The sequence below is a fragment of the Phodopus roborovskii genome, unplaced genomic scaffold (assembly GCF_943737965.1).
Source record: "Phodopus roborovskii unplaced genomic scaffold, PHOROB, whole genome shotgun sequence".
NCBI classification, from domain to species: Eukaryota; Metazoa; Chordata; class Mammalia; order Rodentia; family Cricetidae; genus Phodopus; species Phodopus roborovskii.
In genome coordinates this window covers 3,658,824-3,671,151 of record NW_026126550.1, presented here as the reverse complement: position 1 = coordinate 3,671,151, position 12,328 = coordinate 3,658,824, and the positions used below count along the sequence as shown (strand labels likewise).

General features: G+C 42.1%; 1 protein-coding gene across 1 annotated transcript in view; it reads right to left on the bottom strand.

Annotated features, from left to right (window-relative positions):
* Sntg2 (syntrophin gamma 2) overlaps positions 1–12,328 on the bottom strand; it is a 196,301-nt gene that overhangs the window by 90,078 nt on the left and 93,895 nt on the right. The window contains exon 8 of the mRNA XM_051201296.1: positions 6,870–6,961. Within this exon, the coding sequence (XP_051057253.1) occupies positions 6,870–6,961 (92 nt within the window). The remainder of the gene's footprint in view (positions 1–6,869; positions 6,962–12,328) is intronic.

The window sequence follows — 12,328 nt, the reverse complement described above, 5'->3', positions numbered from 1 at the left end:
TTGGATCCCTTCTGGACATTTGCCCTAAGCAGCCTTTTCCCTGTGCATTTGTCTGGGGATTCTGCTAGATATGGAGATCCTGTTTCTCCCAGGTTTCTCTTGTAGCCTGGTAGGTTATTTCTGCTCTGTCACAGAGTCCAGCTAAGTCAAACTCTGAACCTGTCCCCTTGCCTTTGAAGTCAAAAGAATAGCACATTGTTTCTTTTCCATTATCCTAACACAGAACCCTAGAGGGGTGCTTTCCTGTAACCTGCCTTGCTGTGGGAGCTGGCAGCCTCAATCACCAGGTTCTTGTTGCTTGAAAGCAAAGGCCTTGCTTTATCCAGCTTAAATTTTGTTTTTAACTGCTGCCTCCTGTCATTGGAAATTTTCTTGTGTGAGAATTGTGTTACAGAGGAAATCGAGGTTGACCATTTAGGTCTTCATGTCTATGTCTGACAACATGTAGCCTATCAGCTTAAAAAAAAAACCTCACTGAACATATAAATGGCACAGACAATTTCTCAAAGACAAATTTCCAGTTCAGTTTCAGTGAAATTCAGTTTATTGATATTAAATGTGACCCTGGACTCTTTCAGTATCCAGGTTACCTTGACACTTCAGTTTAGCCCAGCACCATGGAATGCTGCCTTGATGCAGTTGTCACTCTAGTTGGGATCCTCTACTGCTCTTATACCTTGATCTGTTTGCCTCCAACTTCCCATGTTTGTGAGCTACATAAATGTACTTTAGCAGAGCATTGACATAATTTTGTAAAGAAATTTTAACTCAATTATCCATTCAGCAGAATGAAATGCAATGCTTAACAATGTTTAAAAAGATTTCACCTTGGAGATAGGTATTATTCCTGAGGTCTGGCTTGTAAAGCCACAACAAGCGGGTAGAGTGAGGTGACATCTAGTACCTTGTCAGTTAACACATATTCATCCCGCCCCTACTTTACCTGAGCACAGTTTGTGACTTCCTGCTCTACTCAGATGTTTGTTAAAAAACAAAACAAACAAACAAAAAATCCCCAAACACTCAGCACTCATAGGTATAATGTTTATTTGTATAATGTTTATTTCCGTGACCAATTTTAAAAAGCACCAGCAAAGTGCCTGAGGACTTGTTAAAGCCATGGATCATGGATACTCTGATATACTATGCAATAACATTCATTACTCAGAAGAGATTAGCAAGAAGAGACCATGCAAAGTGTCAGTTTGAACACAAACAAAATGTTCCAACATAGCTTTTGGTGTGGTGTATGTATTTCTTGCGTGAAACTCATCATAGAGGGCTGCTATATCTCGATATTGTTTGTAGGTAACCCTAGAATGATTTCGGCTTTAGAAAAAAACACTTTGATCAACAAATAATCACTAAACCTAGGACAAGAGTCTGTCTCTAGCTGTGTGGACACTTCATGTTCAATTTAAAATAATAATGGCTGCTCAGCAGATAAAACCTGCCTGTGGGTCTCAGCTTGCAATTTCCATCTTCTCAAATCCTGCTGGGGCTGTGAGCCCTTGGTAACATGATTTTAGAGAACAAAACTGCACAAGCATAATAAAAAGAGCAATATTTGACCAGAGGAGGGAAAACTGATGACCCCAGGAAAGCCCTGATTGAAAGTGAAAGCTGCAAGACACTATCCAGGCGCTCATGGTTAGTGCTGTTCCCAAAGGGGCTTGGTTGACTCTCTCCTTAGAGGGAACTGTCATTTATAAGTACCTGAAAACTATTTTTAAAAGATTCCTATGAGAAGTCACAAGTGCTGCTATCTGTTAAATCTGTGAAAGCTTACAGATGACAGTGTCTGAGGTTTGGCTGGGAAACCCACAGCAAGCAATAGAGGAGACAGATGCCCACTGCTTTGTCAGCAGCTATGTGCCCTTCCCGTGCTTCACCTATGCACAGCCCACTCTAGCTGTACCCACTTCTAATTTTTTTTTGGGGGGGGCTATAGCATCTGACAAAAAGAGAATAATAGGTGATACAAAAAATTGAAGAGAGTGGACAATCTTGTGCGACTAGATCTGAAAAATCTTCAAAACCATTTACAGACGTAGAAGAGACAGACAGCTGTTAGAATTCCTTTCCCGTCAGCCGTAGCTCTGTACATACTTTAACCTGTGGACACCATTCTTGGTGCACACCTGGCCTGTTAAACCCTACTCCAGCAACACTGGCCCTTAGCACCTCTGGCCTTCCTCATGCCTGACTCCTTGGATACCTGGCTCTGCCCACCCCCTGACTCTGGTGGGAGGACAGCCTGGAAGGAGGGGTTTCAGGACCCAAAGGTATCCAGAGTCCCCACACCTGCAGTTTGCAGTCAAGGGTGCAGAAAAACAAAATATCGAGTGACTGAGAAGTCAAGCTCTTGATAAAGGCCCAGAGTTGTGCTCTCATGTCCTCAGAGGTATTTAGAGGCGTTTAAACTGCTAACCACTTTGAAGTGGAAGCATGCCGTGAACGGTGGGTTTGCTGCCATCCCCACCTGCCTCAGTAAATTCTTACTATGCTGTACTGCAGAAGACGACTAAGGAGGCACAAAAAATGCTCAGGTTTCTTCCCCACAGCTGAGAGGTGTGTCGCTGTTGCTAGGATAAAACACCCAGGAAAAAGAGGGAGTAATTTATTTCAGTTGTTTCAGGGCTTATGGTTCACGGTTGGCTCCACGCTGTGGGCCTGACAGAGGGCTGAGAGGCGACAGTGGAAGACTGTGGTATTGTATACCAGTTATTCCCCTTGTAACTGTGAATAATTCCTGACAGCTTAAAGGAAGGCAGATTCATTCTGGTTCACAGCTTGAGAGTATACAGTCCATGATGCTGGAGAAAGCATGGTGGCAGTCACAGCTTGCCACTGGAGCAGCAGGCCCTTTGCCCCCAGCAGTTACCTGGCTAGAACTGCAGACCTGTGCCTGCCTGCTATGTAAAAAAAAAAAAAGAAAAAAAAAAAAAAAAAAGGTTCCCCAACTGCCCCAAAGTACAAAGTATTTAAACACTGAATGTGTCAGAGTTATTTCACATTCCAAGCAGACCGTGAGAGAAACTGCTGATCTCAGGGCATCCTGGAAGCTGAGTGTGCAACAGGAAGGTGCCAGGACAAGACATACCCTTCAAAATCATGGCGACCACTTTCAACCAGGCTTCACTTCATGGCATTCACCACTTTCCAATAATATCATCATATTATGACTCCATCAGCAGACTAATCCATTTATCAGGTGATGATCAAATAAACCACCTTTGACTGACTGGATCCAGCATCTGAGGACCCTCCTTTAACATAGGACTGTTTTGAGGAATCCTTCATATCTAAACTGTAAAACATAACTGAAGCCCACTTCTAAATGCAGTGAACAAAATAAGCTTAATTCCTTGCTTTTTATTTTGGGCAGGAACTTCTATAAACCCAAGGCAACTCCACAGCAGTTCTCCAGTGGCAGCTAGCACAGAGAGCTTGCCACATTCCACATTTCCCGACAGAGAACCAACATTGAAAGTACACTGTGCTCATGTAAGAAAAAATATCCACCCTCCCTTCTCTGCGGGGGTCCTCATATGATGAGCCCTAGTTCTTTACTGCTTGGGCTTCTGTTCCTAGACATTAACCCTGAGCAGCATCCTCATAGTACAGGCCTCTGCCAGATGGGCACTGTCCCCAGCCTCCATGGAGGGTTGCTTTGGATGGGCCAGCACAGAAAACTGCTTGGCACAAAAGCTGTCTACTCACGCCATGGCAGCTCTGCCAAAGAACAGTGTGCAGACCCTAACCTAAGCTGTCCTGGACAACAGCAGCCTGCTGGGTTAGCAAACAGTACTTTAGGGCACCTATGCTGCAAGACAAACCTCTGATTCAGGACAGGAATCCGCTGCATCCTCCTCCTCTCTTTCTGTGTGGGAGTGAGGATGCAGGAGGAGGGAAGTCTGATAGTTCCTCCCTGCATTCCTGAGTTCAGTGACTTTGTGAGTTTTCCCTTCTGGGGAGGCACAACTGGACAAAGAACAGCTAGGCCAGGATATTCTAAATCAAGAAATACAATTTCATTCTGAATCACCACCACCTTAGGTTAACTGCCCAACCTCAACACACACACACACACACACACACACACACACACACACACACACACACACACCCACCCACACACACACACACCCATCCCAGTATACATTATTATCTTGAGAAAGCCATCCAAGACAGTTTAAACAGCTGGAGGAGCTGAAATCTATTCAAACATAATTGCACCCATGTATTCACAACAGAGATGAGAAAACAGGAAGCTCTGGGAGTTGCTGTGAGCTGCCCCCACCTTGATGCCTAGAGGATACTCTAAATGAAGAACATGGCTATGAAAGGACAGTCAGGATGTACCTTCTGCTCAGTAGATTGGACATCTGGACTTTACTTCTCCAAACCACACAGATTTTGGTAAATGTCCTTAACTTATTAAAAAATGGGTCTTAAATAAAAATTACAATGATTTTAAAAGTGAATTGATGCTGTAGGTTAAGTGAGGAATGTCTCCTTTAGGGTTCTTCTTTAAATGCTGAGTCCCTAGCCTGTGGACTATTATGAAGGATGTGGAATCTTTAGGAGATAGGGTCTTACTGGGTAAGAGGGCCAGCTAGGAGGAGGTCTTTGAAGGTTGCATTCCAGGCTCTGGCCTGCAGTCTCTGCCTCTTGCTTTATTATGGTGTAAGCAGCCTCTACCATGTGATTGGCTACCATAAACTCCTCCATGCCTTCCCATCACAAGGGGCTGAAATTCCTCTGAAACTGCAAGCCAAATAAATCCTCTCTCCTTGGAGATACTTCTCTGATGTATTTTGCCACAGTGCAGAGAAAAGCAATTAATAAAACTTCTTAGAATATAACTGTCTATCTGACTTTTATAAATAAGTCTCATTTTATGGGGGGAAAAGATATACATCATCTGTATTTGTTTACAAAAAAGCAAGTCCAGATTCCAATGTAGTATGAGGAAAGTATTTTTTTCCATCAAGATGTAAATATAGATAAAGTATAATCACATTTCAGGTTGGATCTTAGCCCAAATAAAATATGGATCTCTTCAAAAAGAGACTTATAAATAGTTTTCAGATACAGAGGCATCAGATGAGAGATAAGTAGCAAGCAGTTAGACATGTAAATTTGCACCAATTTCCCCAGTTCAGGAGGAAAAAAATTTAAGGAAGCACTTTTTAATAACCAGGTAATGAAGATTGCTGTCAGTATGTAATTTAAGGTAACTATTTGATGTCAAAGATGATGGGTTATTTTGACTGAAGCACTGCAGCCCCCTTTAAAAGAACTATTCATAGAAGATCTTACATATTTCTTATTTTGAAAACAGAGATTCCCTGCTTCATTTCAGGGAAGAGGCATGCCATCACTCCATCAATCTTGTCATTTTTCTCTCAGCTTTAGTGACTATGTTATGGTAAATTTTTACAACAGTAATTATATGCCTTCTGGTTTTATTGTCTTGTTACATGTTATAATCATGCCGCTGTCAGCCATAGCTCACTTCTTCCCTTCTTTTGTGATCCAATGTCCCCAAATGGGCATCAACCATGTCTTCCCATAGAGAGAGAATGTTCTTAGCTGGGCATCTTTTCTACCTTTAGCTGCATCTTGTTTGAGGGAAGCAGGACTAAGATGTCTATCTTGGGACCTTTGTCACAGAGCTAAGTTTAAAAGCAACAAAGTGTAGTTCATAGTGCAAGTACTCCGTGGACAGTAATGGACTTTCTTCTGTGAGAGCAGACAAATGGCTCTTCATTGATGAAGGAAATACAGAATTGACCCCGTGTCATCAGTTCATCAGTGACTCCTGTATCTAGGGTAACACAGGACAATAGCCACTCGAACCATTTGCTTTTCTCTGCTGACTTGTCTTAACTGACTATCAATACGTTACTCAGACTGGCTTTTACAAACTCCCAAGCTCAATTGATATTCTGTCTCTGCTTCCTGAGTAGGTGAGATGATAGCTGTGCCGCTGTGCCTGGCTCAAAACTAATTTTTTTAAACTCAAGTGATGGCTATGAAAATTAGGATGCTGCTTGTCTATGGGCCCAAGACTGGGAGATGTGACTTATGAATATGTTGCTTATTCTTTGTTAGTTACATAAGCCAAATTTTAAATTACTAAAAGCCAGTTAAACTGTTAAAGCAATATGGTGTGGTGTCACTATATGAACAAGCATGAATCTTTTCCCTTGTGTTCTACCTGAATGTGAAGGCGGGAAAGGATCTATTATAAATACACTTTAAAACCAATTGTGGGATGCTAGCACTCTATTTCTCCACCAAAGTCAATGTGGATAAATAAACCCACTTACCCAGAGCAAGCCTGGCTCCTTCATTAGGAGGCAGACCCAAGGTAGCAGGCACTAGGGTGGTTATGATCAGTTCTGGGGTCTTAGGATAAGGGGAGGTGAGGCACAGGATTAAGCCTCATGGCAAATATACAGAGCTCATGCTTTCTTGATGCTTTCTATGAATTTGGGAATAAGTTCTCAGTGATCTCCTTTCATGTGAGTCTTCTGGAAATATCCTAAAAACAACTTGAGACCCTATTGGTAATGTTGCCTGAAACCTAGAGGCTACTTTGAATTCCTCCTCAAAATGGAAAATAGTGATTGCTTTCCACGTGATTTTGAACCACTGGTTTAAAGTGTCTTGGTGGGTATAAGGACAAACACACTACATGGGAATAAATTTCAATGGAACTGACTAATTTCCATTTTCATTGTTTCTTCCAGAACAACTGCAATGTGCCTCTGCTGGATCGTGGACAGTTTTCCTCTCAACCCAGGGCCCTGGGGATTGAGGTTCCCAGGTTATGAGGTCAGGGGATTGCACGCGCTTACTGTGTGGCTGCAGTGTCCATTCAGGTGCAGGCCACTGTCAAAGAGAGGCGATGAGGCCCTGCTGCTGTGGTCACTTGATGGCCCTGGGGACCCTGAAACAAAATGAGAGGCATTCATTCCAGATGTAGTTGTCAGCTACATTGTGTGTGACTATATGACTGCAAGGTAGCTAATCACACTATTAGAACCAGCAGTCCATTGTTAGGACCCTCTCAGGGATTGGAACTGACATTGGGGGTAACTCTTTGTTCTACTTTATTAGCCAGAGGCTTCCCCTCCTATCCTAGAACCTGGTGGCCCCATCAGTGACCCTAGTGCTATCACTTGCCTGTCATGTCATAATGCGCTATCAGGATGCAGAAAAGAATAGGACCATGTGTCATTGCAGTCTCTTATCTCCGTTATTACGGCATATCCTCTCAGAGTTGCTGATTGGTGGATGACATTTGGGTCTCTCATTGCTACAGACAGGTAGCATGAAAATATAGACAATGCAGGCAAAGATGGGGTAACCTTGCCTCAGTTACACCCCCACTATCACAATCATCTAAGAAGTGAGATAAAATTCATTTGTGTATTATTTACAAATGCAGTGAATTTGCTCATATAAAAAGAAAAAAGTAAATATGGCATGTGTATCATTAGTAACCATCACTGTTTCCCAGATTGGGTGGGTGACTGATATATTTTCTCGTGTGTATTTTGGCAGCTAAGTGTCCCACTCTTATGGGAGATGATCTGACTCAAAAAGATTTTCTCGGGGCTAACATGTAAAAGCTAACCCTTAGCACATTTGACCCAGTCCAGAGACAACAAGGGAGATAACTCCCTTTTAAAATCAATCCTGCAACCAGCTTTCAAACACATGTAACAATCAAGTTAAACTAGTAGTTTCATTGAGAATTGTGAAGGGAAGCTTGAGGCCATTCCTAAGGCTTCAGGCCATTCACTCAATGTCCTAAGGGCAACTCTAAGAAAAAGACTATATTCTGTGACTACATCCAGCCCCATTTTTTCCTGCAGACAATAAGTGTGGGCAGATCCTGTGTGTCAGTTGTTTCTTTTTTTTTTTTTTTTTTGAGTTACTGTCTCATAAAGGCAGATGGTGAACACTATTGCCTGATGACCAGACTCCCAGAGAGATTGAGCATCTGGTAGCACCATAAGAAACCGTCTAGAATCCAAGAGCAGAGAGACAGCCCTGAGATTAGGACTTCTGAGCCCTTGGAAAACAAGCAGAAGTTCCTAGGACAGCAGTGGCAGGCTTATCACGGACTAGCTGCAAATCACTGTAATGCTATCAAGAAAAGGAAACAGGAAGGCAAGTCCTCTCCCCCACCAGCCACCTGCAGGAAAAGGCGGCAGAAGGGAACCAAGAACGGGGTGGACACCGTCCTGCATGTCCTACATGTCAGTTCTTGACCATGTCAGCTCATCCCTGGGACTATAGTAAACTGTCAGCCCTCCTCAGTGCACATGGACACGGGGTGCCTAGTGAAAAAAAGGCTCAGGGGCTGACTGCTCATCTCCAGTCTACTTGTGCACCTCCCAACATGCGTAGCCCAGCAAGTTAGGGCCCCTTTCCCATCTACATCATATCTGTTAGGACGAGTACTATAAAGCACTTCACCATATTCTTATATGGTCTGGGAGACACAAGAACTCTTTGACTTTATTTGAACGAACCATATTGACAAGTGAGCATTCTCTGCTTGTTTAGTATCCCTAGGTACATATAGTTGTTGCCCAGTGGAATCTATACCAGCCCAGGCTTTTGCTATTTTACATCACAGAGTGCTGTTTTTGCAGTAACATAGAGACTGTTTTTGTTGCTTTAGTATTTCCACGTATACTTTAGGACAGTCCATGCAATGCTTTCCAAAGTCTTTCATTTATATACAGAATCAAGTTGTCATTATTTGAAAGGAAGATGAAAACATTTTGAACTGCCTATATACCCCTAAATTCAACAAGGTAATGCTGTTGTTCTAGGTGACACTGACAAATGCCACCATAAACACATGTCTGAAGAAGCAATGGGTAGTAAGTGAAGAAATTTAAAATTGATAATCTCTTATAGACATTGGATTCCTATTCATCAGTTTTTCAGTAAACTGTCAGCTTTTCTTCTGTATCCCCAAAGAAAAATTTGAATAGTTCTACCACTGTTTTGTTTACCACAAGATCATCCATTTTTAAGGCTGGTAAGTGTTAGTAATTGTGATGTGTGTGTGTGTGTGTGTGTGTGTGTGTGTGTGTGGTGTAGGGAGAACATGTTCATTTGTTAACAGTTGCATGTGTGTGGAGAGGTACATGCACATGCATGCATGTAGGAATTGAGGTCAGAGGACAACTTCATCTGCCCTTCTTCGGGCATCCTCCACCTTGTATTTTGAATTGAGTCCTCTCCCTGGCTTGAAGCCCTGAAGTAGGCTAGGGAGACCCAGGAAGCCCCACTCCTCTGCTTCTCCTGAACTGGGATCATAACTGGATCTCTCAATGCCTGGCTGTTTTTAATGTAGGTCCTGAAGGATATTTTCAAGACAAGCACTTTACTGCCTAAGCTATCACCCCAGCCTAGTATTAGCAATAATTAATCATGTAAAAAGTTGTTAAAAGAACAAAGGAAAATACACACAACCAATAGTTATAAAACTCTTTCCTTCAAGGACTGAACTACAATCTATAAACATCAACAGCCAGACTCCACGCAGCAGAGCCACAGAGGGAAGCATTATGGAAGATGCTCTAAGCTAAACATGGCATTATCATATGATCCCAAACCCCCTTCTCTAGGTAGAGACGTAACAAAGCTGTCCAAACAAAGCCTGTTGATGAATGTTCGCAGCAGCATATTCATAACAGCCCAGAAATAGAAGCAAGTGTTCATTAGCTAAAGGGTGATGGAGCAAGGTCCTACAACCATATAAAGCAGAGTTATGCAGTGGTAGCAGTGAACTTTGAAAGTGTCATGGTATGTGGAAGGAACAGCAAGCCAAGGTCACACATTGTATGAATACACTGATACACATTTCCAGAAAAGGCAAATCCACAGAGGCAGAAAGCAGTGACTTTCAGAGGCTGGGGGGAGCAGAATAGGAGTGGACTGATGGCTTGTGGGGGAACCTCCTCTGAGTAGTAGAATGTCAAGAAATTTAATCAGTGGTGATGGTGTATAACACAGTGAACTACTACAACAATGTGCAAAGTCTATCTATATAAAGATGCCAAGTGTCTGAGATTCTGAAAAAAAAATACACAGATCTGTTCACTCAGTCTCACTCTGTATTTATTTTCCCATTAATATCAATTTAAGAATGCTGAAATGGACATTTTTCTTTACTGTTGTTATGTTTTTCTATATCAGCAATCACCTCTGTGGGACAGATGTTGCTTCAGACAAACAAGCAACCCAACAGAATCTACTCAGTCAGAAGCAATTTTACCTCAGTGATATGTATTCACCAAAGGCCATTTTGCATGGATTTATGGAATGATTATGGCCCTTGTGTTTAAAATTTTATAGATACCAGGATTGAACTATTTTAGGTTGTAAAGAACCAAATAAAAGGAGAGTAGACATCTATAGAATTAATGGAGTACTTATCATCTACCTCTGGAGTTCTGCATTACCCCTGAGCACTGGGGTTCACAGGAGTTCAAGGTGGATCTAGCTACAATGGTTAGTCTCTGCACAGACTTTCAGCAAAAGGGCTCACAGGAGTTCCCAGATAACTGAAAGTTTGGGCCAAACACTCAGATTCCAGTAAAACCTGCGAATAAAAGTTACTGTAAGGTTTCTTGGTTTCCAAGACCTTGGAGGGAGCTTCAGAGCCATGGTGAACTTCCCTTTTCAATAAACAGATATTGAAATCTTCATGGCTGTCAGTTCTACTGCTCCTATTATACAAGTGTTAGCAGACACCAAACACTATCTCTTCTTTATCAAGTCATGTTACTGACCTCTGATGGAAGGTAGGGAAAGCTATGCAAGTGTTCTCTTGTCTATGTGGTTCCTGCTGTCTTTTGGGCCAGGCTATAACTAACCCTGACTTTCAATCTCAGTACAAAGGCACACTCAGAACACACAGTTATGCCCATGCACAAGGTGAAAGAAAATCACTTGGAGGTAGGATGCTATACACAAGGCTCTACTTGTGCAAGAATAAGATGAAAAACATTTGTTTAACACTTTCGCCAATATCCTATATTCTGGAGAACAGAAGTGCTGGGGGTTGAGTATTAAAAACCCCCATTACTTACAATTAGGAAATTTCCACCATCCTTATGTAGTTTGGATATGTGTGCTTCAAAGGCCATGTACTAAAAGGCTTAGTCTCAGCCTGCAGCACTACTGGTATGCAGAGGCTCTGATAGGAAGTGGCACTCACACAGACAATGTCTAAATGGGAGGTATCCATTACATACCTCTCCTCAAAGCTTAGGGAACTCCATGGAAGAGCAGGCGGGAAGAGTTAAGAGTCAGAGGGATTGAGGACACCAGGAGAACAAGGCCCTCTAAATCAACTAAGTAAGGTGTATATGAGCTCCCAGAAACTGGACCAGCAGCATGGGGCCTACATGAGTCTGTAACCAGGTCATTCATATATATATATATATATATATTAGATTTTAGCTTAGTATTTTTTATGGGACTCCTGGGTGTGTGAATGAGTGAACCTCTGACTTTAGTGCCTGCTCTTGGGACTCTTTTCCTCAATGGGTTGCCATGTCCAACTTCAATATGATAGGTCTTTTTTTATTTATTGTATTATATTTTATTTTTCCACAATACAATCTTAGTCAAAACAAGAAAAAAAAAAAAAGAGAGAGAGAAAGAGAAGTGGTACTTAGTGGGAAGAAGTTAGGTGATGTGCCCTTGTCGCCTTCTTCTGTCTCTGTCTTTGCTTCCTGACCACTAATGTAAGCAGTTGCTTCCTCCAAACATCCCTAGTGTAGCTCCTAAATGCCTAAAGCAACAGGGTCAAATGATAAAGAACTGAAATGTCTTCAACTGCGAGCAGACAAACCAGAAGTCCTCCGTAAGTTATTCTCCCCAGTGTTTTGTTCTAGCCATGGAGCATTGAAAAATACATGCCTCTTGACATTTTCTATCCTTGGAGATCCATGTGTCACCACATACATAGCAGTGGGACTGGCCATTACAGAGGTCCACTCTGCTAGTCACACTTTCACGTCTCACTGTTACAGAACTTCTGTCTACATTCAACAAGACCTATTTCCTGGCTTAGCTTTCCAACTACCAAGACCTGCTCCTGACTTCACTGTCTGAGTTTGTAGAGTTGGTCAAGAAGAGGAAATACTGAAAAGTACTATTTACAATTCTCTCCTTATTTTTTATATTTGTCTTCTTTTATCACACTACTGTTCTTGTTCTCTTTCTGTGTCTGTCTAGGGCTCCTCCCCTCATTTAACACCTTTATTTCTTCCATTTCAAC